Source organism: Cloeon dipterum, chromosome X (assembly GCF_949628265.1).
Source record: "Cloeon dipterum chromosome X, ieCloDipt1.1, whole genome shotgun sequence".
NCBI classification, from domain to species: domain Eukaryota; kingdom Metazoa; phylum Arthropoda; class Insecta; order Ephemeroptera; family Baetidae; genus Cloeon; species Cloeon dipterum.
In genome coordinates this window covers 8,638,944-8,664,177 of record NC_088790.1, presented here as the reverse complement: position 1 = coordinate 8,664,177, position 25,234 = coordinate 8,638,944, and the positions used below count along the sequence as shown (strand labels likewise).

Genomic DNA, 25,234 nt, shown 5'->3' with positions numbered 1-25,234 from the left:
CCCACCAATGCTTGTTCAAGGAAGATTCGGAGCAGGCTATCACAAAAGGGCGGACAGTTGACAAAAGACTGTTTTAGAATAACATAATTTGAATAATCGACTCCTGAGCTTCTAAACTTGCAAATTTTGGATTGACTCAGAGGCACTTTGAATTATTAACCGTTTTGTCGGTTTTCAAAGATGCAATTTTCAGTTGATGTGTCTCATTGTTTCGGTGTAATAACCATCGCAATTTGGTGTTTGTTCGCAGTACTGTTTCGCGATATCGTACCGGCGGGAGAACCAGCGTCAGTACGAGTTGCGGGCCAACAGCGAAACCGACTGCAAAATGTGGATCGAGGCCATCAGAGAAGCAAGGTAAGGAGTCTCTTATTCCCCCTTTCACTCCATGAACCTTACAGCTCGAACAGAGAAAGAGAGAAGATGATGAAAAAGTTAATGACTTTTTCGCCTACAAATAGGGTTTGGTATTGAATTGCTTTTCCTTTCTCCCTTTCCACCGCTAATGATGCCGACGCAGCCCAATAATTATTATTTCATCGTCCAGGCTTGGGTAATCATTAGCTTTGCCGTCGCAACAGTTGAAATAATTATCCGCGCACGCAATCGATTACACCGCCGTAGCCACCCTGACTCTTTTTGAAGTTTGCCCCGCAAATTATTCCTCGCGCCAAATCGATTTGCCGCTTTTTTACGCGATATTGATGCCCTTTGACATGTTTTGACGTTGCGAAGCGTAATCAATTTTGGATGTCGGAAAAATATACGCAGCTCGCTGATTACATCAGTCGCGGTCTAGCATTATAACAGTTTACAAATACGCTATCATTTTCCAAACTGCTAATTATCCGTCATGTTAGCAACAGATACATCATGGAAGTTTTATTCGGAATAAAAGCTGGTAGAAATTTATCTTGCGGCTGACATCATCCTACAGAGTAACTCACAATCAGTTTGATATTCCGGATATTCCCACAAAGTTTGTTCGTGATAATTCTCTTATTTCAAATGAACAATAAAATAAAAGACAAAATCGTTCGCATTAAAAAGAGCATTCTACTTCCAGAACATTTCAAATTTTCAATAAGATTAAAATACGTAGGATGATTGAAGAGCGTCTCAATTCGCAGATACCCGGGAATAGATGCTAATTAATTCAGCCGCAAACATGATAAATGAGGTGAACCCGACTGACGCATCTGTGTACGAATTTCGCTTCGCACAGCGGAGAACGTGATACCAGTTTACCAGCAACCAACTTGTGCTGGTGAAGTTGCTAGGCGAAGTGATCCGAGGAGGTGTAAAGCAAGTTGTGGACCAAATCACGGTGTGCATAACTTCGAACAGTCTGTTGCTGAAGCCGCTCGATCGCCCCAAGTAGGCATATTGTGTGGAACCCTCCGAGATTTGGCCCTGCGGCTGTGAGTATCGGCTTTTAAATCAATTTTCCTCGAGGCTTGGATACCAGATCCCTTTTCTCAAGCGGATAAAGCAGCGTGCAGTGCTGTGTTTTCACGACGGAGCAACTTGTGCACGAGCTCGAGAAGATACAGTTAGCTGCGTGTTAACCCCAAAACCGTAGTCATCACACTAACTAAATACAAAGATTTATGCTTATTTAAGATAGTATATATTTTGCTTTACTTCAGTTTGATGGACTATAAATTGGATGATCTATAGATTTTTTTCTGGTTTTCGTTAAATACAATGCTTATTGAAACTTTTGTCTGATATAAAAATTTCAAACGTTCGTCGTAGTTAATTTAGTTTTCGTTTTTCTAAACCTCTGTAAAAATGGGCTGAAAAATCTGTTTGTAGTATAGTATGTCAGATGAAATGTAAAAGGGATGCAAATTTTTGACAGCTGTAAATAAAAATAATTCATCCCTTGAATCAGAAGTTTTTAGATTTCACTCTGAAAGACTGGCATTTCTTCTTAGATTTCCTCTTAACTGCTATATTTGAAGCAGATTTCAACAATGCATTACCACGCAGTTTTCAGCTATCTTTTTAAAATCAGATTTAGAAAAAAACGCAAATAGATTTGGTAGGAATGGAAAATCTAATTCAATAAAGCCATCATTTGGAAAATTCATAAACTTGATTTCACGTACAAAGTCGTTAAAAATCGTTACCCGCTTAGAAGCTAATTGAGTCTTAATGCATTAATTATCCTAATTTCGCAAGATCAATCAGCACGCGAACATTCACCTAATCCACTTAACAGTGATCCAAGTCGTTTCTAGAGACGGCTTTCCGCTCTGCAAACTCGGCAAATTAAGTTGATTGAAGCATCCCAGGGGGAGACAAAGAGTTGTTAACCCTTTAATCACTTGCAGGCTCAAATGGACGCGGCTTGGCTCATTGAACGCAAAATTTATGCCCGAACACGCGGTGCAGCGTCTAACAATGCGTTATTCACCTTTGCCAGAGTCATTTCCTGAATAATTCTGCGATTTTTTGCAGCCGCCTTTGAGCCCTTGGCGCGTGAAATATGCATGGTCTACAATAAAGACGCACGGGCCGGAGCGGCCATAGAGCATTTGAATTGGGCCGAACGAGGATGAATTGCTCCTCGGCCTGCTGCAACTTTCATTCGCACGGCTCGAGGCGATGTTCCTTCTCCTTCTCTGCTGAAATTTTCACGCTGCCGCCGGATAAATGAGAGAGCAAGCTCGCCTCCCTTCGGCATCAAGAAATTATTAGATCGGCAGAATAAGTAGCTCAAGGTGGGAAGACTTGCGATCGACCTCCGCAGCTTAATTGAATGCGCTAGTGAAAAGGGAACACAAATTATTCGTTCAGCTCAAAGATTAATTATGGCAGGGGTGAGAAAGTCAGAGTGTCTGCCATTAATGATTCAGAGAGTTGCGTAAAGCTCAAAATCGTGAAATCTCTTTTCGACAACATTGTTTAATCGTATTATTTAACCAAAGCTTGTGAAAAATTATGGCGCCAACCGTCATAAATTAATGTTTCAAAAATTCCACTAAAAATGCCAAGTCTCATTAAATTATTTGCTTTTGAGATGCTTTATGGATATAAAATATGTCAGAATATTTTTACAAATGTATATTTTTTGTTACAAGGGGTAGAGATCCAATGATCAAAATGAGGCTACTTCCAATGCTTTTTTTTAATTGATGAGAATCCTAAAAGTTATTGTTAAAATAAAAAATAATCATAGTATACACCGACGGTATACAACAAAAATCTTGAGAGTTTAAATTTATTTTCCATTTTCTGAGCACAACACAAAATTAAAGCAAACGCAGCTGCAGAATATAGGCAAGCACGTGAACAACACACAAACGAGGCAAGGCCCAATTTGGTTCAGATAGCGGCAGTAAAAATTATTGTACAATTTTGAGGGAGAAAGAGAGAGAGAGAGAGAGAGAGAGAGAGAGAGAGAGAGAGAGAGAGAGAGAGAGAGAGAGAGAGAGAGAGAGAGAGAGAGAGGTACACACATACGTGGCTGCCCAAACAGAAGCAGCATTGCTACCTTTTGATCTGGAACCATCCTTTGGTTCCTCCTCTCCCCAGCGCCTCTCTCTCTCTCTCTGTCGCTGTCGCTGCTGAGCTGGTGCCGCGAATAAATGATTCAGGCCTTTAATTTCGAGGGCCAGGCGCGTCAGCACAAAGGAAGGAAATACACACATCGTGTACACGAGTACATACGGGCACATTGTGTACATAGGCGTTCGATGCTACACGTTACGTATATGTATGTATGTATACTTACGTGTGGCAGGCGGGATGGAGTGCGTACGCTTTTCGCGAATGCATTGACGTCACGCCTGCTCCTGCCGCCGCCGCTGCTGCTGCGGCTGGCTGGCTGGCGCGGAGAAAAGCGGCTGAAATTTTAATAACTCAACGCCAGTGCCTATTTTGATAATGAATTTAGTACAAGATTTCCACTTTTCAACTGGAGGTAGCGCGTGTAATATCCGCCAGAGTCACGCATACACTTAATTCTCTGCTAATAAATGTCGCCGCCACCGCCGCTTGATTTACTTTGCTCTCATGCCGGCTGCTCTCCCCCAAATCCGGCTCGCAGGGAATTATTTCGCACCGGCTACAGGGGCGTCCTTTATGCTTGCTGATGGGCTTGCCTAAACACTGCAAACGCACTAGATTACGGGCTTGGCTACACGTGGCCGGACACTAGTTAATTTACCTGGTAATTTGCTACTATTTTAGGCGGAGAATGTGATACACAACCTTCTTGTTTGCGGTCCTTACGATCAACTTGCAGTGGCATGTTTGCTTTAGATTAATTCTGATGCAAAATTGGTGTAGCAGTTGAAGTTATGTGTTAGCAAAAACGTCTCACAACCTTTCCAAATGGTCTGATAAAACCCTACGAACTAATTCATTGTTGATAGAAAATGGGTTCTCATATTCTAAATTTTATTTAAATCTTAAATATCTTTAAGGGCACGTACAAACTTAGGAAGAGAGAGCTTCTAAAGGAGCTCTAGATTTTTGTAACCAAATTTTAAATGAAGAAAATTTTTATTAACTACAAACAGTTTTCGGTCTAGTGGAATTAATCGTAATTTTTGGGCATTTTCTACAGAGAAGGACATATTTCGTTCAGACTTACGAATTCGGCTTAGTTCATTCAGCTTTCTGCCAAAAATGAAATTAAATGCCGCCACCAGTTGAATATTCAAATAAACTTCATTGCAAATTGCAAGTGACCTTTGTCAATAAGGTTTGGATGGTTTACATCGTGACTGGCTGTTTCCCAAGAGCAAAAAGAGCCGAATTCACAGCTGAAATACATTTCACGAACCGGTGCTTTTGAAATTTCGCTCACATAAGCGGATCACGTCTTTTAAGGATAAATCCCCGGAACAACGGTGAAAATCCCAGTCGATGCCTGTGAAAAATCGCATCTCTCTCTCTCTCTCTCTCTCTCTCTCTCTCTCTCTCTCTCGAGCGGGCGCAGGCACAAAATAAAGCCCCATAGTGTTTGGCAAATTAATCCTTGTGACGGAGAGCAAAAAAATCCTGGGATCCAAAGGGCGAAAATCGACGGCAGATTATTTACTGCTACAAGCGCAACCAAAGCCGCGCATTTTCACCAGTCAAAAACCTTAACTTTCGCAGAACTCTTGCTTGCACGTGTTTTAATTAATTTTTTAATTAAAAAAGTCTTTTCCATCGCACACCTATTTGCTTTCGGTTTCAGTTTCAACAAGCTGCTGCTGCAGAAAGAGGAATTGGAGCAGAAGCACTTGCACCTCCTCCAGATTGTCGAGAGCGAAAAAACGGCCAAGTGGCAGTACACCCAGCAGTGCGAGGAGCTGGCCTCTGAAATCAAAAAGCTGCGAGCGGAGGTGAGATTTGAAGTGAGCACCCCTTCCTCTCCTTCCTTATCTTTGTCGTTTGACCATCGCTCTCGCGTGGTTTGAGTAGTGCGATGCAGCATTCTGACTTCAGCTTGTCTTGGCATGGATAAATTTAGAGTAGATTTTCCAGCCAAAATTTCAATTTTTTTCTCTCATATTCATTTACTGAAAGCGGAGCTGCACGATATTGTAATTTAATAGTATTGCAGAGTTCCATGCACTGTTCACCATTTTAATCTCGGAGCAAAAAGTGTCTAATGATTTATCTCAATGAGAGGTTCGAGAAACATGGTCAAACACTAAAGGTTTCCTTGATCCTTTCCTGTGACAGTTCAAACTGAATTGCTTCATCTCATCGAAAACTACTTTACGTAGCGCTCAACATTAAAAAATATCTGACAAGCTAGCCATAAAGGTAAGGATAAATGACAAACTCAAACTGGAATTCTTTAAAATTATTTAAAAAGAAGATTTCTTATTCGTCCTTTCATGAAGTCATTTAGAACGAATGATTGAATTAACTGTGGATAGGTAGCAACAATTACATAAATAAATTATAAGAAATGTAGAATAAGCAAGCATTCTTATAGTAAAGCTTTACAGAAAATCTATGAAAAATTAATCCTTTTTCTCTTTACTTGAAACACTATCTAAATATGAGGAAAAAGTCAGAAAATTTCCCTGGTTACTGTTTAAATTTTTGAGAAAATCGGTTTTAAAGTTTTCATGCTAATCAAGTGGCGAGCACTATCTCCTTATTGATTTATTTCGCCAGAAGAGAAATTTAGCTCATAATTCGCACACCATTGGAGAAGGATCGAAATTAAGCAAAAAATAATTTACAAACCCATTTTTTTTGTTAAATTGGGCCACATGTGATATTTAACTGTTCCTCGGTCCTGATTTCATTATTGCACATAGCAGATGTGCGGGAAGACAACTATTTCGAATAAAAATGACTCCAAGGATACTTTGAAAATCCTAATTTTTTTGTTAATTAAAGACTTACTGGGTGGTTTGTTAATCTTTTATCTGTGCACCTTTATAAACTGATATAGGAGATTGAACAGCATGAAAATGCATTATTTATAAGTAAATAAAAAGTTATGTCCTTGTTTTAATTAAGTTAGAAAATTATCAAAGGCAGATTGAAATTGATCCGTGAACATAATATCACTCTGCCTCAAAGCAAAACACGGTCGCTGCATTCGGAGAGCAGCTCAATCAAACTCAATCTGTTGGTGAATTATCCATTCAGCTAACGCAATTGCAGCCGCAAAGCGACATATAATTACTAGATGGTTTCGCGGCGTAATTACAAAGGCGAATGCTTCCTCCCACCCGCAACGTAGATCGAGCGCAATATTAATTCATTTTCGCACTCGTCCTCAACTCGCTTTGTCTCAATCCCTCTCGTGCTAAAGCGAGTTAATAACTCACACGCACCCACGCCCTGCTTTTGCTTACCGAGACGCGAGGGTGTTTATCGTGCAAGCAACATGTTCGTAACCAAATCGGCTCCCGCGCAGATTGTTATTATGCAACGAACGAGGAGCAAGCGCATGCAAATGTTTGCCGGCAAAATAGAGAGTGCAGGGTAAATATTTGCACCCCTTTACCCCCTTGCAAACTGATACTCTGTGTCGCTTTTTATGTTCTCATTTGCAATTTTAAGCTGTTGATGATGGTGCTAAATTAATCTAAAATCGGTTTGAATGAATTAATTAACACACATTTGCGACTTAAATTTGTTTACTTTGAAAATGGCCGTCGTTTTTTGAATCCCGCTCTCAATGAATTTTTAGAAGAATTTTGGACTTTTCGATGGAAAATTAAAAAATCAACGCACTGTTTTACATGCCGGAAATGTGACTACTGGAAACTAGTTGAAAGTGTAGGTTTTCCAAAAATGCTGTGAACGAAAACAAGAAATAATAATATTAGACGAGTAAAATCCAATTTGTCTGATTGTACTAAATATTCGACTTTCTCAAGTTTCATACAGCTAGTTTTAGAGAGTTCCATTTTTACAAAACCAGGCAATCTATTGAAAAATACGTTTAAAAAATAAATCTTGCAGTTTTGTTGTTTAAATACAAATTGTAGGACACACAAACCAAGATTGTGTCCTTTTTACTACTAGACTCCAAGAATTGAAAAAATGTTTTCAGCAAATGAATCAAAATCCGTGCTCACAAGAAAAAAAGGCGCTTTAAGCTACAGCATCGACCTCCACAACTTTTCCATTAGGACCGTAGACCTTCGAAATCCTCAGAGCAAAGAAGGCTTTGAGTTTGTTTACTGACAAGTTTTCGACTAAATAACTTCATCTGTTTTTCCAAAATATATTTGTGCACGTTAGGCTCAAATTATCCAAACTTTTCACAGCTGTGCGCGCTGAAGCGGGAATGGCGTCCAGTGCCGGTGAAGCAGACGAGCCTGGCCGGCCCGACGAAGGAGGCCGACGAGCTGCGCAAAATAAAAAAGGTGCAGAGCTTCTTTCGTGGCTGGCTGTGCCGGAGACGCTGGAAGCAGATAGTCGAGGAGTACATCAAGTCGCCGCACGCCGAGAGCATGAGAAAACGCAACAGGTATTATTATTAGACGCAGCCGCCGCCGCGGCTTATCAATCTTTGGCAAACGCAGCTCTGCTCGGAAGCGAGCAATCGTCACTCTATCCACTTTTTTATACGAAGCGTGCGTGCGTCTAACTCTTTGAATTAATCTTATTTAGGAATTGAATAATATGGTTGTGGGAATCGTCAGTTGCTATGATTTCGAAGAACGAGTTAGAAAGTCCTTTGTGTTCTAAATTGGTGCCAAGAAAATTATAAGAGGACATCTTTAGGGTCAGGTTTTACTGGAAATAAAAGTATTGTTGTTGGAAATAGTCAGATCAACGCACTTTGCAGTTATTTAAGGATAAAAGAGCGCTATAAGCCTGATCTAAAATAAACATGAGTGCCTTTCAATGTGCGTCGAAGACTGAAAAAGCTCGACCTTTTTTTAATGAATTGACGTCACAAGTTTATTAGCTTACAGAGGAGTCTAAAATAGAAATAATGCCTCCCAGATTCTTCTGCACAGAATATTCCTGCACTTTTAACATCACAAGAATTTTTATTCAGAAACAATTTTTCAACATCAGAAATGTGTGTTTTTATTCATGAATGCGTAATTTCTTTAGATACACGTTGACTCTTCTAAGGAAATAGGATAATATTGTTTGAACGTAATAAAGTCACCATTGTTGTCTTGAGAAATCTCGTGCGGTTTTGCGGGAGAGTGCTCCTTTTATGCTCGCGTTATTTCACTGGGTGAACCGTTTCCTCCGGGTCGGCACGCAGCCTCGTTTTCCGGATGGTGGAGGCGGAGGAGGAGTACATGGAGCAGATGGAGGTGCTGGTTTCGTGTTTCCTGCGACCCTTCCGCATGGCGGCCAGCTCGAAGAAGCCGCCATGCTCGCACGAGGATGTCAACTCGATCTTCCTGAACAGTGAGACCGTGCTTTTCCTGCACCAGATCTTCCTCAAGGGGCTGACCTCGCGCATGGAAAGTTGGCCAACGCTCGTTCTTGGTAAGTCACTCCAATGTTGTGCCACACACCTGCTAGATCTAGCTGCACCCCGAGTGGTATGCTCTCTTTGACTATTTGGCTCATGGTGTTGCTCTCGACGACCTAATTCAATCCATCCAGAAAGAAACTTAAACTTCTTCTTGATCTTTAAAAAATCTTCTTTTGATTTTTCAAAACCTTTAGACTTAATAGAATCAACTGCTGTTCTATATTTCAACTACACTTATACAAAATAAATTTGTCGATAAATTTATCATTTGTTTATCAAGAGGAAATATTTAAATCAATTTACGAACGAATACGAGCAACCACCACCTTATCTTAAATGATTTGAAGCTGATTCTGTGTGTAGACTCGTGGTTTGAACTGCTGAGTTTGGTTGATTTCTTATTAATCTAGAATAATTATTCCGGAACGATTAGATTACAACTGTCGTAATTAGAGATTGCTAGCTAATTTCAGTAAACTAGTTTGCCTTTTGTGTCAAGTAGAACTAGATTTTTTTTAAATACGATGCCGGCTCGGCCTGACCCCTGGACACAGAGTGTTGTCGTGACATCATCTTGCCTCTCCTCCCCGGTTTGTTTGAAACAATTTGTCAATTGGAATGCATCAATGCAGTTGCAAAAGTATTTAGTATACCTGCTGTGCTGCTTTATTTATTTAAAATTATAGTGGAATTCCACAACCAAATCACTGTGGGAACAAATTGAAATCTGGAAAATTTTCAAAGATCTTTTGCATGTCAAAAACGAGAGATTTGCCCTCTATATTTTTATGCAATGCAAAAGAGAGATTCTAAAATAGTTGTTGCCAATGGGTAGTGTCAGTGACGTCAGAAATTAATAGCTTTTAAACTTCAACAATTAATGAATACTTCAATTAGGAATAAGACAAAAAATTTCATTGCAACTCTGATTAAAAGAAAAAATAAATCACAAAATCTCGAAAACATTTTTTTCTAAGACTTATATCATCCGATCCTCCGTTTACCTCTAATTTCTGTTTGAAAAACGTTGCGAAAGAGATGAAAAAAATAAGAGAGGGGTGTTGCATCCACCTGTTGTCCCTGGGAGTTAAGGGCCGACTGCTAGCGGCAGATTCGTTAACATTATAGAGCTTTGCAGTTTTGAAGCGAGTAGAGCGTGAAACCATTAGCTGCTGCTTTTGTGTATTTGACTTTTCGGCCGCCCGCTGCGCTCCCGCGCGCTGCTACCTAGCCCTGCGTTTATTAGCTTTGACAGCAGCTTCGCCACGAACACAAACACGCCCGCCTTCGCTGCTTTCCCTACACAAACACACACGAGCCTTCTTCCGAACCGTGATTTATTGCTCCGACCGCACGCGTCCGTCCGGGCTGAAGAAGAAATCAGGCCGTTGTTTAATATCTGTGCTCCTGATTTACGGCCCTAGGTGCTCTCGCCGGCCGCAGTCAGGTGCAACATTTCGCGCCCGCCGCCCGGTCTCGACCCCAATCGATAAACGTGACGCGCATTCCAATCAATTACTACACCGGCCTGCCTCGAATTATCACCGGCACGATTGGTCTGCACGCCTGCAGAAACAGATTTATCCAGTCCGTGTCAGTTTTAAATCGCTGATGCCATTTGCAGCCGTAGACTACGCGATTAAACGATGACGCAACAGCATTTAGTAGCCGTTCTGTATAAATCCCGAGAAGCTAACTCACCGTGATTTTTAAAATTATTTTTGATGACTTGATATGCTCAAAACAGCAGCTAGCTGGAAGATGATCATTCCATTTCTGCTGTCAGATTACTTCATTGACCTGAAATTAAGAACTTTTTACGGTCACGTTCTATTTTTTTCTTTTGATCACGATTGCATAAAATCCATAATATTTCACATTTTTATAACTCATTAAAGCTCTTTTCTTAGCTCTTGATTGATGAAAAATCTCTCGTAAGTTGTCTCTGATAAATTGAGGCCAAGCGACTCTATAAAGGAAATTTTAGCCGTTCAATGCGGTTCAACATTTCACGCCAAAACCGTGGGGACCAATGTCGTCATTCGTGATCTCGGCGGCTCGGCTGAAGGCACATTGATGGCTAGGATTCATTGAGCTTCCTCTTGGTAACTTCCAGTTTCACGTTCACCTTTTCTCCTATTAAATGATGCAATTAAAAAATTTGGCTGTCAATTTTTAACACGAAATATTTTTTTATATTTATATGGAATATAATGTCATTACAGTCTGATAAAAATTATTATGGCCAAAAATCGTTCTCGTCCAACAAAAAAAAACTCAGCTACTAATAGTTAACATATAAAGTCAAATGGAGCCTTGGCATGGCCGATTATCCCCGAAAGTCCTTCATATTCATTTCCAACAAAAGCAAAATTGACCACGTTTTGTGGAGCCCCAATTTGGGCCCGGTAGCAAACGAAATAAATTTCCAACTACACATCAAGGAAACTTGCGACTGCGTTTGACCTTTTCCCAGCACAAAGAAAACAGCGATTCGCTGGGGTACACGGAAACGTACACCTCGTTGCGGACGCCGCGAGCGCAGAGTTGAATCAATTAAAAGCCTTTCACAAGGTGAATTCAAAAGAACCTGGGGCCGCGAGGCCTTTTATTTACCAGAACCGCAGAGACCAAGAAGAATAATACTGTTAAATCTAATTACGCCGACGGACAAACTCGGTTGATTGAATTTTGCACTCTTTGCGAATAAATGTGCAGGGCGGAAGAGACGACATCTTCCGTGACGACTGTTGTGCGGGTCTGAATGCAAATGGCCTTGACGCTCAGCTCGTAAGCTGATTCCGCGCCAGACATGAATACAAATAAGGAGCAGCAGGCAACCTGTCTGTCGATCGGGACCTGCGGGTTGCATACTCACGTTAACTTTTAAGACGCCGCAGAGGGCAGTTAAAACTTTGATGCTTCATTCGTCCACGCTCGATGAAACCGGATCGCTACCTGAATACGTTCTGCAATATTGACTTTTTAATTTGGAGGAAAATTCTGCCGGAAATTATAGTAAAACGATTGCAAATAAATTATAAATGAACAATTTGCAGGCGCGGCGTTTCTCATAACGTTCCAATAAATAAATAATTTCTTCAACGAGAAGTCTGGAAAGTGTTTTAACACCAAGAGTTGTTGGTGAAAAATATGTAATATTAACTTTACGCCAACATTAAGAAAATTCTGACATTAAAAAAATAAACATAACATTAACTGAAAGAGACAAATAAAAAAACGATTCGTTCCAAAACTAATTGAATAAAAATAATCCATTAAACGATCTTGTACTTTCCATTCCTCAATTTTTCGTTGACTTTCATTCAGGATAAAAATTTCACGTATTTTAAATTTGGGAAAGATTGGTTTTCCCTGAGTTTTTTAATTCAATGACATCGGAAATGTGCTAAAATTGTCAAAAACTTATGAAAATTTGTATCACTCTCTCTCGCTCGCTCTTGGAACGATAGATTTGGTCTGGACTAGAAACAACCGAATTTTTAGAGCTAAATTTAGTATGCCACCAATTTCATTCAAGTCTTCAAAAATTTATAACCCTAAAACAACCTTTCCTCATTCCGTAGAGCAACTTCGTCTACTCAACTTAAATCAAAGGAGATTTATTGTGCAAAATCCTGTTTCATTTATGAAGCTTTAGCAAGCGGAAGCGCGCACTTTAAAAACTTGGGGCTCAAAATTTTCTCGTAAAGAAAATCAAGCAGAGCTGAAATATTCATCATCGGTGTGAGAGGCAGCAAGCAAACTTAGACGTGATTAAACTTTCCTGTTTGCCGAAAAGAGCGTAAAAGAGAAAAAGGCAGTCTCGGGTGGCGCGTTTCATGCCCGCCCGCTCGCTTTTAGCAACATCTGCAGAGAGACCACGAATTGCGTGCATATCTTCTGCTCTCTCTTCCTTGACAAACCTCAGTGTTCTGGTGTTCTATCCATCTTGCTCTCTGCCCTGTCTCTTCCATACACTTCTCTCTCATTCGGTAAGTTATTTCCGTAATTACGTGGCCTCCTTCATGGGTCAGTGCTGCTTTATTACCTCTCTCTCTATCCGACCCGAGCCCCTGGAAGCAAACCAACCGACAACTGTTACTCGATTGGCATGCAGCTAGGTCTGGTCCATGGTGTGTGTGTTTTTGGGCGCGACGCCGACGGCCGCTTCCCTTGGGAGAGAAAGGCACGATTTGCGGTTGCTAATGTCAGAGTTAAGCCTTCTGTGCTCCCTTTTCGCCTTCCAAAAGTGACGCTTTTACGCAATATGTGCGCTCAAACATTTGCCAAGACTAATTAAAATTCAGCCGTTCTTGTTTATTTGATATTTTGGTTTCATTATAAGCTTCAATGTTTCTTCGAAACGAGCAAGTACATTTCTTGAAACTCTGGGCCTCCGAAAATCGGGAGATATTTCTCTCTTCCTGGCTGGTGGCTAGGGGCGTCCGCCTTCGATTCCATTTCTTGAGTCTTGAGTTGTCGATCTGCCGTGTGTGCACGATCAAGACATGAACTCAGCCTCTTCTTTTGTTGTTGTTGTTGTTGTTGTTGTTCTGTGGCTTGTGCACGCGTATTGTTGTTAGCTGACTTGGCGTGTTGCCCTCCGCTCTCCCTCTCGCTCCTGTGCTGGTGAGGGCCGCCCTTTGTTCCAGGAGATCTCTTCGACATGCTGCTACCGATGCTGAGCATCTACCAAGAGTACGTCCGCAACCACCACTACAGCCTGCAGGTGCTGACCGAGTGCAAGCAGTCGCCGGCGTTTGCCGCCCTGCTCGCCCGCCTCGAGAACAAGCCCGCCTGCCAGGGCAGGTCGCTCGAGACCTTCCTCACCTACCCCATGCACCAGGTTAGTTACTTGAGACCCTGCGCCAGCAAAAAAGTAGTCAGAATGGCGTAAATTGATCCTAATGCTGGTTTATTGAGGGACTACCAGAATTGCAGTTTGTGAAATAATTGCTTGATTTTCAATGCGTGCGTCAGAACAGTTTAATATTTAATTTTCATTGTGCCAACGCCAAATTCTGGGCTCTAGAGCATTCGCGTAATTTCCTTACCTCCTCTTATGTGACAAATATGGAAAGTTTTTATGTTGTCAGCTTAGTTAAATAATATTATTTGTGATATTTGGAAGGGTTTTCCGTGTAAGAAATGGAAATTGCTTTCCGCATTGAATAATTAATTGCGGAGTCTTGAGGAAAATCGGAATTGAATGTGTCTTCAAGGAAAATGTAGATGTGTGTTTCTGAACAAAGCTGTCAAACACGTTGTATTTTTGCACAAGGCAGAGGAAATGCGTCTCTCGCACACGACCAAAGTGTGTCAAATACAATGCAAAACTTTACTCATAAGCTCCCTTCCGCTGTTGATAAATGTTGAAAGTTTTGTACTTGCGCTGCTCTTCTCACTCAACAGCGTGAGGGCTATTAACACATCCGCAATTAACGTCGTCGTGAGCGGTTTACTGGATAAAATATGGTGACGTTTTCATGAAAGTGTAAGCATGGAATAACTCAGATAGTATCCCACACAGATAATATATGAAAAGTTTCTATGTTGCACACAAAAGTATTATTAAAATGAAAAGGATTCAGGTCATATACGTCAATCATTTCCCGACGTGACAAGTGAAATTCACAATCAGCTTAAATGAGCTCCGGTTAATTTGCACTCTTTGTTTGTCAGTGTCAATCTGTCAGACCGCAGTAATCACACGCATCCCATATTTACATCAGATTTTTATGACCAGGCACGATTGGATGGACACGAGAGCCACCTGTTCGTTTCTGCTCCAAATGGGCGTTTATATTGCGTCATTGCCCGTGTCTACGTCCGCCGCCTTGTTTGCTCGCGGATTAGTACCGGTACGAACCACTAAATTTGTTCATTGAGCAGAAATAATATGAACAGGACGTACGCGGCTTAATTCTCTTTATTCTCTCGTGTTGGTAGCCGCTTGGTGAAATTTGCAATTACCAGGCTGTTTGCTCGAATCCTCGCAGCGTGCATAAATTTTCTCCGGGCTGGAAAATGTGCTTCCGTCGTTGCTGCACAGCTGCTATTTGCGCAACTTGCAGAAGAGCAATCATCTCACTCTGTTGCGTGCAATACTCGAGTGCACCATGCAGTCGTTTTAAACACGACCAAGAAATGCCAATGGCGAGGGATGTAATATTTGCACATGCTAAACTGCTGCGTAATACTCTCGTCTATTTCAATAGGATGAATTGCAAAAAGCATGATGCATGATTTTCATTGAATTTGCTCTGTTTGACCTCTAAATCCGTGTAAGCATATTTATTTTATATTTTAACGAGCTATTTTGCTTTATTATGTAACAGTCTGTTTATTCAATATTGGTTTATAAATATTGAATCTGTTTTATTCAACGGAAATACATATACATATTATCCATCTAGAGAATTCAATATAAAAGGTAAAATTAACTTTACTAATCAAAATGGACGGCTAATTTTCATTTTTTCTTCAATTGCTCCCTTTCAGCGCCCCATCCCGGTTACAAAAAGCAATTTGATTTTAGTTGGGCAAGACAAAAAACAAAATGATCTGAAAAACCTCAATTGTAAATTTTTTTTGTTTGGTTTAAGTTCTAGCCCTCGATTTATGCACGAGGCCGCCAGGAATTCTACAAAAACCAAATTATAAAAATCTGGTGCTGAAATGTACCATGGAGATGAGATTGGATGGTACTGTGTGCACATTTAAACCTGTATTAATTAATATCAAACAAGATGATACTTAGTTGCCAAAAATGAAACTTGGTTTTGATGTGGAAACCTCCAACAAATTAAATAAACTTTCAACTTGGTGAAACTTTTAATACTCTGTATTAAGTCTGGCAGAAAGGAATAAAGCGTTTGTTTAAACTTCCTTCAGAATTTTGTCTGCGCGAGTGCGCACCAGATCTGACCGACTTTGTTGCATTTTTTCGCTCTAACTAATGTGCCGGCATTGTTTTGCACTCCTCTTCGATGGCCGGGCTGCGTGGCTTAGCGAAAAAGCAGCTCAATAAATGATGACCCGGCGACGACTCGTCGAGTGGGCAAATCCATGTGGAATCTCGGCCTGCAGCTGATTAATTAGAGTTGGCAACATCCCGTGCGAGGGGCGCGCTGCGTTCGTGGCTATATAATTTTGCCGTTTGACCGCCGTCCAGCGTGTGAGCTCGCACTTTGCACGACCGGGCCCCGAAAAGGCGGCAGGTCGTGCTCCGATCTCACCCGCCCGTTGCACTGACTAACGGAAAATTATTATGGCCGTGAATGCGTCGCCGCCAATCGACCAAAAGAAGACTGCATCATCCGCCCACCTGTCGCCGCCGCCGTCGACGAATTAATTAGTTTGCGTAAGATGTTAGACTAGGAAAGAGACAGCTTGCCATTAGCGAAAAGCGGCGCGTTTCTGCACGCCTGACTGATCAGCGTTTCTTGGTGCAAAACTGATGTAGTTGGTTTTGTGCACTCAAGCGAATGTTTGCACGTGCCTAGTGGATTCGTGTTTGCAGATCGGTGATGCTCAAAATTCTATAGCTGATTTAGGCACTTCTGAGTCTCAAACAGACTCACTGATAGGATTTATGCAAATAATTGGAAGGAACAAACTTTGAACATTTTGCAATTAAAACAAGGTCAAGTTTTGAAACACGCATTGCGATGAAAATCGTAGCCGCCAAAAATCTCGAAGGTTTGTACTTCAAAATTGGCCTTGCAAATTTTTTAGACCCGCTTGTTGAGCATCGGTAAAAAAGACATCATATAAAAACGATGAAATCGACTGTTGACTCTTGTTCGTCACCATCAATATTTTAATAAATATATTCAGGCTAGCTACGCAGCTTTGTGTTTGTATATTCAAATATATCTGATCAACTATTTTCCGTATTTTCCATAATGTCATCAGTTGAAGCTTATCTTTTTCGCGTGTGATGTGTACACCGATGTGGAGTTTGTACAACATTTTGTACGCTTCATGCACCTCCAATTTGTAAATAATCGGGTGTTTGTACGCGTAAATGAACAATATTATGAGAGTCACTACATAATGTAAAGTTTCCCCTATTTGTTTTGTTAAAGAATGAACTGAAAAGCGCAGAAAACCATCCTTGACCAATTGTTAAATTGCAATTTTCTAAAGCTGCAACATAAATAAACAATTTCATCGGGAACTTAATTGTGAATAAATGTATATTTAAAGAAGTTTAATTATATAATTTCCAAATCAGAGAAAACGTGTCAGATTTTTATCTTTTAGTGTGCTCAAAGTCGTTCCATATTACTCAAATTAAACGGTAGCTACTTAATCTCCCGAGGAGAAATTGAAAATTAGAATTAATGTATTGTTCAATTTAATCATGCACAGGGAATACCATGCAAATTAATGTTTCTCAGGTGCCTCGTTACATAATAACGCTGCACGAGCTGCTGGCGCACACGCCGCACGACCACGTGGAGCGGAAGAGTTTGGAAAATGCTCGGCGGCAGCTGGAGGATCTCTCACGTCAAATGCACGATGAGGTACGCACGTTCGTTTCGCTTGGCACCGTGTCAAACATACGATACGGTGGCTGGAAAAAATACTTAGCATTTTGGTGGTGCGTTTGCAGGTGAGCGAGACGGAAAATCTGCGGAAAAACTTGGCAGTAGAGCGGATGATCGTCGAGGGGTGCGACATTCTGCTGGACGTGAACCAAGTGTTCGTGCGACAAGGTGAGCCGCGACAAATCCATCGAATTTGCACTCTGCCGAACTTTGTAATGACATGATTAGTAATTTTGAATGCGAAATTCGCGCCTGTGTTTACTGCTCGACGGCTCATTTTATGGAAAATGTTTCTTCGTGACTCAAACTTCCGAGAGGAGCTTATAGTTTTCCTATCTTCAATTTCGGCACCTCGTTTTTATTTTATTTATTTTTTATCCGCTTCTTTTGGTGAAATGCAACAGATGGGGAATATTTGGATGGCCTTTTGTAAATTTTGACGCGCAAGTAAATTAATGGCAGCATGCAATGTTTAAAAGAATCATTGCCGGATGATAATGCTCACTGGTTTTAATCAAGATAAATTTAGTTTTAGCAATTTATACATTGGATGTTTAGCTATTCACAATTAGTAATCTCACGCGTACAAAATTCACTGTTCACCGCAACTACTCTTTTCTTTTGAGCTTTTCAAACATTTGCCAACCAAAATTAGCGAAATTTGGCGAGCGCGCGCTGTATGTTTAATTCACACATTGCGGGCAAAATTTACTCAGCCGGCCGCGGCAAAATGCTCGGCCAAGCGGGCACAAATTTTGCAAAAACGACCAGACCGAAAATCCGCGGACGTGGCAACGGCAGCGAAGGGCCAGCAAAATTCGGCAAAGAGGCCAATTAGCTGGAGCATGGGGGCGCTCAAAGAAGTAGCCACCGATGCGTTGAATCAAGAATTAATGTAATTGGCTCGCCTGAGCAAAATGTCGGCGCACATTAACCAAAATTAAGCGACATGCCGCTGCACTCAGCAAGATAATGTTGCACGAAAAGACCTTTGTCCGCATCATTCAGCTCGTCTGTTTTTTTCGGATTTAAAATTTAATTAACTTCTAAAAGACCGGGCTTTGAATGCTTAGTAACTGGCCTTATTTTTCCACATAAACTGGCCTTTGAAGCTATAATTACGTTTGAAGACTGATTTAGCTCATTTTAATTTGTATTTTGCACAAACAGTGCAACAAAGAGGCTTTATTTAATCAAAAAAGTTCTACCAGGAAACAGCCCTGCTTCCAATTAGTGTTCGACGGTTTCCTTGCCTAACTTTTTTATTCGCGGTTGTTTTTAATGCGCAAAAGTGCTGTGTCAAATTTCAATACGCAGCCCAGCGCTTGGAGCCCAGGTCACGGCGGCGAAGGTTGGCGCGCGCTGACCGCGACCCGGCGACGGCGCAACCGCTTGCGCTCGTAGTTGGGGTGAGCGCCGCGGGGGCGTCACCACTCAGCCGACTCACCCCTGACCCAGTATTTATTGATCGGGCTGGGGGTCGTGGTGCGGGCGCCTGCTCCTCGGGCGCCAGCTGTTTGCAGTCCGCGCGGCAACCTCAAAAATAACACCCCCGGCAGGAAACTTTCCGCCCCCGAGGGTGGATGGGGCTACAAATTCATTGGAATAAAAAAATCGAGGCTTGAGGAAAAAATCCTTCAAGGGGGATAAATCTTGGGTTTGAGGAATCGGCGTTTTGCCGGAGGGGTGCAGGGATGGTGGAATCCAACAAGTTGTCGTGACTACGCGAGTCAAGTGGCGGTCGGCGTGGGCCCCGTGGTCGGCGTGGCGAGCCCAAACGCAAACCGGCCGCGAGTAAATAAAGCGCGGAGAGCGCGAGACTCTGTGCGGCACTCGAGACCCCGGTGGCGTTCGGCCCGCCGCGACCGCGACTCGAGGGGTGCGTCGGGCCGTGTTTATTCAGAGCTATTTTCATCTGCGTGCACAAGAGTGGCGGTGGTGACGTAATTGGCGACCTTGGCAAGGGTATCGTATCGAGTCGAGGGGTGCGGGGTGGCGTCGATCGCCCCGATGCATTTCGCCGCTCGCGACCCGAGCAGAGACTCACTCGTTGCCACCGTCGCCGCAATTTATGCAGCCGTGCAGCACACGTGCCACCGTCTGGCTGCCTAGCCGAGCCGACTAGGCCGCCCGCAGCCGCCGCCGACCGCCTGCCCCCGCCGCCTCCGCTTCCGTACTACGCTTTACTCCAGCCATCGGCCGTGAGCGTAAATGTAACAGGTCCGTCGCCCTCTGCCAGTGCGGTGCTCCCTTTTCGCAGCCGCCCACAATTGTTTCCCCTTCCGAAATTAAACGAATCTCCTCAATTCGGATTTAATACATCATCTCGTTAAATTTGTGTGCACTCTACGACACTGATCAGACTCCTTTCTGTGCCTTGGCGATCGATAATATTGACATTGATCGAGGCGGAAGGCTGCATGCAAATTTGCGGATTCCCTGCCTTCACCCACAGAGCGAGAAATATTGTAATGCACCAAATTCAATCGGGCCTGAAATTGACTCACGGGTGCCTTTATTGTTTTCTCGCATCACCTCGGCCCTTTAACAATATTTTACCGCAGCGCCATGTTGGTACCAGTAGATAAAGTGAGCCAAAACACGGTGAGAGAGATCGATGTGCCCAGACCAACAACTGGCGTGCTTCAAATTATCTCCGTCGATTCCCTAATCATCTAATAAATTGTAGCCGCGCTCCGAATTGGCGCCTCCATCACTGCTTGTTTGTTTTGATCACTGAAAAACGTATTGCTTTTCAGGATGTCTGATCCAGGTGCTGAACGACAAGCAGAGGTCGCAGCGCAGTCGGCTCACTAATTTCAAAACTGAAAAGGAGGCGCTCCGGCAGTGTTTCTTGTTTTCCAATCATCTCATCCTCGCGACCAGGTGAGATCGTGATTTTTTTAATTAATGTAGAGCATAAAAATATATTAATATAATATTCCAAATTGTTAAGAAGTAGATTTGCTTCATATTTTTCTCCTGACAATGATCGAAAAATCACTTTGGTCTCAAACTTTACAGTTAATAAATTGTATTTAAGCAGGAGATCTGTCGTGACCAAGCTGGAAATTCACTAAATATTAGATTGTTTGATTTATCAACAATAGAGTTCCTATCGTTTTGGTAAAATTCAAATGATTTAAAATTACAAAAATTGCTGGTGACGTGTTGTCATTAGATATAGTGTTATCTTGATTATGTAAAAATGAATTTTTCGCGAGCAAATGCAGTCGACGTAATGAACAGAAAATTCCAGTTTCAAGTTTTCTTGGTGTTGAATTCATGTAATTTGCACAGGACATCTGGAGGGCGTCTGCACTTGCTGCCGGACATCGGCAAAATCCCTCTGGCTGACGCCGTGCTGATCGAGGACCCGAGCGAGTCGAGCGCTGCAACAGACGATGACGGTATGGCATCCTCCACGGCCCAGTCGCCCCAACATCTACTCAAGCCCGCCTCCACGCGGGAACCAGGTCTCTCTAGGCCCTTTATTCTCAGAACCTGCATTCTCACACACCCTGCTGAATGAGTCGAAAGCCTTGCTTAGACAGGTCTTGGAAAAGCGCAATCGGAAAGCAGCGGGACGAGCGAGCAAAATGACCGCACGTCCCCTCCCTTGGAAACCCTCTCGCTGTTCATTTTTGGCCGCCGCCTGACAACGTTGAATGGCGTGTCTGTGCCTGCTCGTTTTACCTCGTTTCTGTTTGCCTGAAAAAAAACAGTTGTTTTGGCCTTTTTGAAACACGTGAATTTAAAACTCAATTTTTCTGCTTCAATTATTTCAACATAGTCCACAGAAAATTTCTGGTATTACATAAAATGCTTGCATTTTGGAATTGGCATGCTTGAAAATGATTCAATAGTTTCTAAGGTCCCACTATTGAAAGACTTGGGAACTAAAGCCTTTGATTTCGGTATATCAGGTTGGTTTTTAAATAGCAAATATTTGACTAGTCAATTTAATTTCAATTTCACTGGTTTTAAATATTTCAATTATGGTGGTTGATACTTATTAGAAACTACGAAAAATTATTCTGGTCGTCTGCTGGTTAAAATACGTAATGTTCTGTTCAAGAAGGTACAGTTATTTTCTTAGTCTGAAAAAATTATTTTAATTGTGATTATAAGTCTCGGATTCGGTTGTATTTGATTTAATTTAATCATAAAAAATGTTCTCATCTATAAAGCTTATTAATTAAAAGCTCATTGGCTTCAATTCCCAAGTCTGGATCCATCTGACTGACTGCAAGAAATAATACCAAACGTTGATTATCAAAATTGTAACCCACAATTTTAGGCGGCAAATTCCGCAACCTTTCTCTCAAGCCAAAATACCTTACTCCCGATAAAAAGTCCCCCACTTACTATCAGCAATCGCATAGAACCTGCTTGAATTTAAAAACACACACAAATCACAGCTGTCGGAATAAAAAAAAATAGTTGTTAGCCCAGTGTTGTGTTCCCGCCCGCCCGCCCCCGCTCCCTGATCGAGACTCAGACTGGATGTTGGGGCGGCCCCCGTGCGCCGCCCCCAACCCCCGCATGCCCCCCGCGGCGCAGTGGCCTGGCCGGTGTCCACTAATCGTGCGCTCAGGTGCTTCAGTGTGCTCAGCGTCGAGTCAGTCGAGCGGCACGAGTGAGAGCAGCGCCAACACAGGCACGTCTCACCTGACTCCGGGTGGCGCCCACAAGCTCTCAGACTTCAACAACAGGGACTTCAAGATCGTGCTGGACGTGAAGAGCACTTCGTCGGGCATCGGCGCCTCTCAGGGTTCCGCTGGCAGCCAGATCACGGTCCACCTGGTCGCCTCTACTATGCAGGAAAAGCAAGCCTGGATCAGCGATATCAGTCAGGTGACTTTTTTAACGTTTTTCCATCTGCTCTCGCGCTTGCTCTGACTGGTTTCTGACAAGTAATATTTAGTGTAATCTTTTTTGAATGTTTTCAATCGTAACTTTCATTTCTGGCATATAGAAATATTTTACTACCACGAAAGTTAAATAATATATGCACGTTCGCCCCTAATTAATTATTACCTAATTTGACCTGGCACAAAAATTCACAATCAAACAATTATATAACTGCGGCAGCGGTGCGCGTGCCTACGTTTTAAGCTGTTTGGCGTGTGCTGGATCTATCTGCGCGCGCGACTATTCATACACGTAATTTCATGCACCGCAGGACATAGTGTAAATCCAGAAGCCATTTAAAGTAGCTGTTGAGAAGACAAATTAACTCGATGGCAGACGAGGGGGACGAGCTTACTTAATGCAACGATAGTCAAACCGTGCACGCAGTCAGTTGGCTGCCAGTTGGCACACACATTACAAGAACTTTTGTTTGTGCACCAATTTTAGCCGCACACAAAATGTTTCTTCGTTTTCGAAAGGTGGTATCTGCTTGTGCTCAAATTCAAACCTTAGATGGAATTAAATCCAATTTTCGATATTTAAGAAAAACCTTCACTAAAATAGTTACAAAATCCAATATTTGCACCCAATCTTTTTTTTTTACCACGATAAAGAATATTTGACAAATTCTGTAAATTTTGGATAAGGTAGCTCAATAGTTGTTCTTATGCATACTAATCGCTGAACGCGACAATGGCATCCGTTTTTCTGAATTTTCAAAAGTAAATTTTCAATTCTGATTCATGTCATTGTGATGATACACTATGCTTTTCTGGTCTCTGTCCGTTTCATAAAAAAACAATTACTTATTTATCGGTTGAATACCAATTTACGAAGTTAAGTAATGCTTTTTTCTTTTTTTTGTGTGCGATTTGGCAGTGCATGGACAATGTGCATTTCAACGACCTGCTGCACGGCTCCATGTCAGACACGTCGAGCGTGACGATGCCACAGTCGATTAAAAATGACCCAAAGCTGTTCAAAGACGACGTTGACATCCGCTTCAGCCGCACGCTCAACTCGTGCAAAGTGCCGCAGATCAGATACGCGACGCCGGAGCGGCTGCTCGAGCGACTCACCGACCTGCGCTTCTTGTCCATCGACTTCCTCAACACCTTCCTGTTGACCTACCGAGTCTTCACCGACGGCGTCACCGTGCTTGAGGCGCTTAAACGCGTCTTTTACAGCGCCGATCCGCCTGACCAGCCCTCGGCAGGGCCCGAATCTTTTATGTAAGCCGATTATCAACTCTTTAGCAGGGTTTTAGTCGAGTTGTCATTTTTTAATTGTTGGATTTTTTACAAAATAAATATTTCCTTGTGTTTCTAAGGGCAATGGAAGGCATCACGGGCAGGGAGGACCCAAACATGCTGCACCTATACGACACCGAGCGGCGACGAAGCAGTGCCCTTTCGCCGTGCCGAAGAACAAGTGGTGCCAGCTCCGTCTCAGGTGTGCCTGTCGTGTGTTAGGTGTGTCCCATTTAAGAACGGTAAAACATTCAGAGTTGCTTTCAGGCTACGGCTCGGAGATGAGCGACCGCGATCGCAGCCACAGTTACGACTCGCAGGCGGGAGGGTACTCCAAAGGTCACTGGCGCTGCAGCTTCAGGAAATGTGAGGCTCAATAAACCTGAAAGGCTACAAGGAATAATATTTTTTTCTTGTTCTTGATCTAGTCGAAGATGAGCAGACAACTGGGTTGCAAAAAATACGCGAGGCAAGCGCAACAACAGAAGTCACGGTGATCTCGTCGCCAGGCACACCTAGAAAAAGTGTCACCTTGAAAGTGGACCCTGATGGCGAGGCAGAGCCACCTTGTGGCACAAAGTTCCTTACAATTCCAAAGTCCATCGCCGTCTCCTCAAGCTCAGAAACACTCACAGGTAAAAGTTTCATCCTGCGTTTTTTGTAATTATGCAACCCGCGCGTCCTATACGCTTAGCAGGTTGCCTAAATGTTTATCTCGGGATGGCAGCAATTATTATGTCGGCATTATTTGATCCTGATTTGAATAGGGACAAATAATTTACTTGCATTTGCTCCAGAATAAAAGAGAATCGTAGGAAAAGACAGTGTAAAAATCGCTTTGTAATGTTTTTCTTTTTCAATTGTTCTGCCACAACGGAGTCAAATCAGCGCAGCATTAAAATAAATTTAAATCAAAATTATAAGAAAAATGGTAGCTTCCATGCTTTCATGCCAATGAAAATAATTTATTGTAGTAGAGTATTTTTGCATTCTTCAAGTGCAAATATTAAAAAAGCTTAATGCGATTTAGTCAATACAAAATTCGTTAGAAATTCGCTCTTACTAGACTTAGCAAACGAACTTTGAATAAAAATACAAATTTGAAAGGTGACACTGTCACGAGCATGCCCTCTTCGCCCGGCAACCTGAGCACGGTGACCTTGGTGGCATCGAGCTCGGAGGACAGTGGCGAGTCGGACAAGACTTTGGCCGGCAGGCCCATCATCAAGTCGGAGAGCACGCAGTCTCCCACACAGCATCCGCCACCGCCTCCAGAGAGGACGCTACCCGTGCGCCCACCAGATCCACCTCCGCGACCTTCCAAGCCACCTGCAGTTCCTGCCAGGGTAAGATGATCCTACGATTAAAATTTGCGGTTCTGCACAACGTGATTTCAGTCGTCTCTTTCGACGAGGAACGAGCGCTCGTCGGTGACTGAGTTGGAAGACCAGGACGATGCAGAACTGGAAAGAGCTGCTGCCCTCAGGTCTTCTTCGATTGGAACTGCCAATGTTGCTTCCTCGTTCATCCAGGTACGTCTTAATTGATGAACAAAATCAGTCTTGTTTTGGTAGGTGTGAAATATGTTT

At 42.5% G+C, this 25,234-nt stretch overlaps 1 protein-coding gene across 9 annotated transcripts in view; it reads left to right on the top strand.

Moving 5' to 3' along the window:
* The window catches only part of LOC135945257 (ras-specific guanine nucleotide-releasing factor 2-like), a 75,537-nt gene that overhangs the window by 44,631 nt on the left and 5,672 nt on the right, over window positions 1-25,234 (top strand). For 2 of the 9 annotated variants that reach the window (XM_065492826.1, XM_065492821.1), the window contains exons 3-18: window positions 251-357; window positions 5,198-5,345; window positions 7,746-7,948; window positions 8,705-8,934; window positions 13,579-13,772; window positions 17,332-17,457; window positions 17,547-17,649; window positions 20,241-20,367; window positions 20,782-20,957; window positions 22,079-22,338; window positions 23,275-23,627; window positions 23,726-23,847; window positions 23,901-24,011; window positions 24,074-24,280; window positions 24,753-24,991; window positions 25,043-25,177. In XM_065492826.1, coding sequence (XP_065348898.1) covers window positions 251-357; window positions 5,198-5,345; window positions 7,746-7,948; window positions 8,705-8,934; window positions 13,579-13,772; window positions 17,332-17,457; window positions 17,547-17,649; window positions 20,241-20,367; window positions 20,782-20,957; window positions 22,079-22,338; window positions 23,275-23,627; window positions 23,726-23,847; window positions 23,901-24,011; window positions 24,074-24,280; window positions 24,753-24,991; window positions 25,043-25,177 — 2,841 coding nt within the window. Of the gene's footprint in view, window positions 1-250; window positions 358-5,197; window positions 5,358-7,745; window positions 7,949-8,704; window positions 8,935-13,578; window positions 13,773-17,331; window positions 17,458-17,546; window positions 17,650-20,240; window positions 20,368-20,781; window positions 20,958-22,078; window positions 22,339-23,274; window positions 23,628-23,725; window positions 23,848-23,900; window positions 24,012-24,073; window positions 24,281-24,752; window positions 24,992-25,042; window positions 25,178-25,234 lie in introns of all 9 variants that reach the window. The other 7 variants (XM_065492822.1, XM_065492817.1, XM_065492825.1 and 4 more) reach the window with 6 other exon arrangements.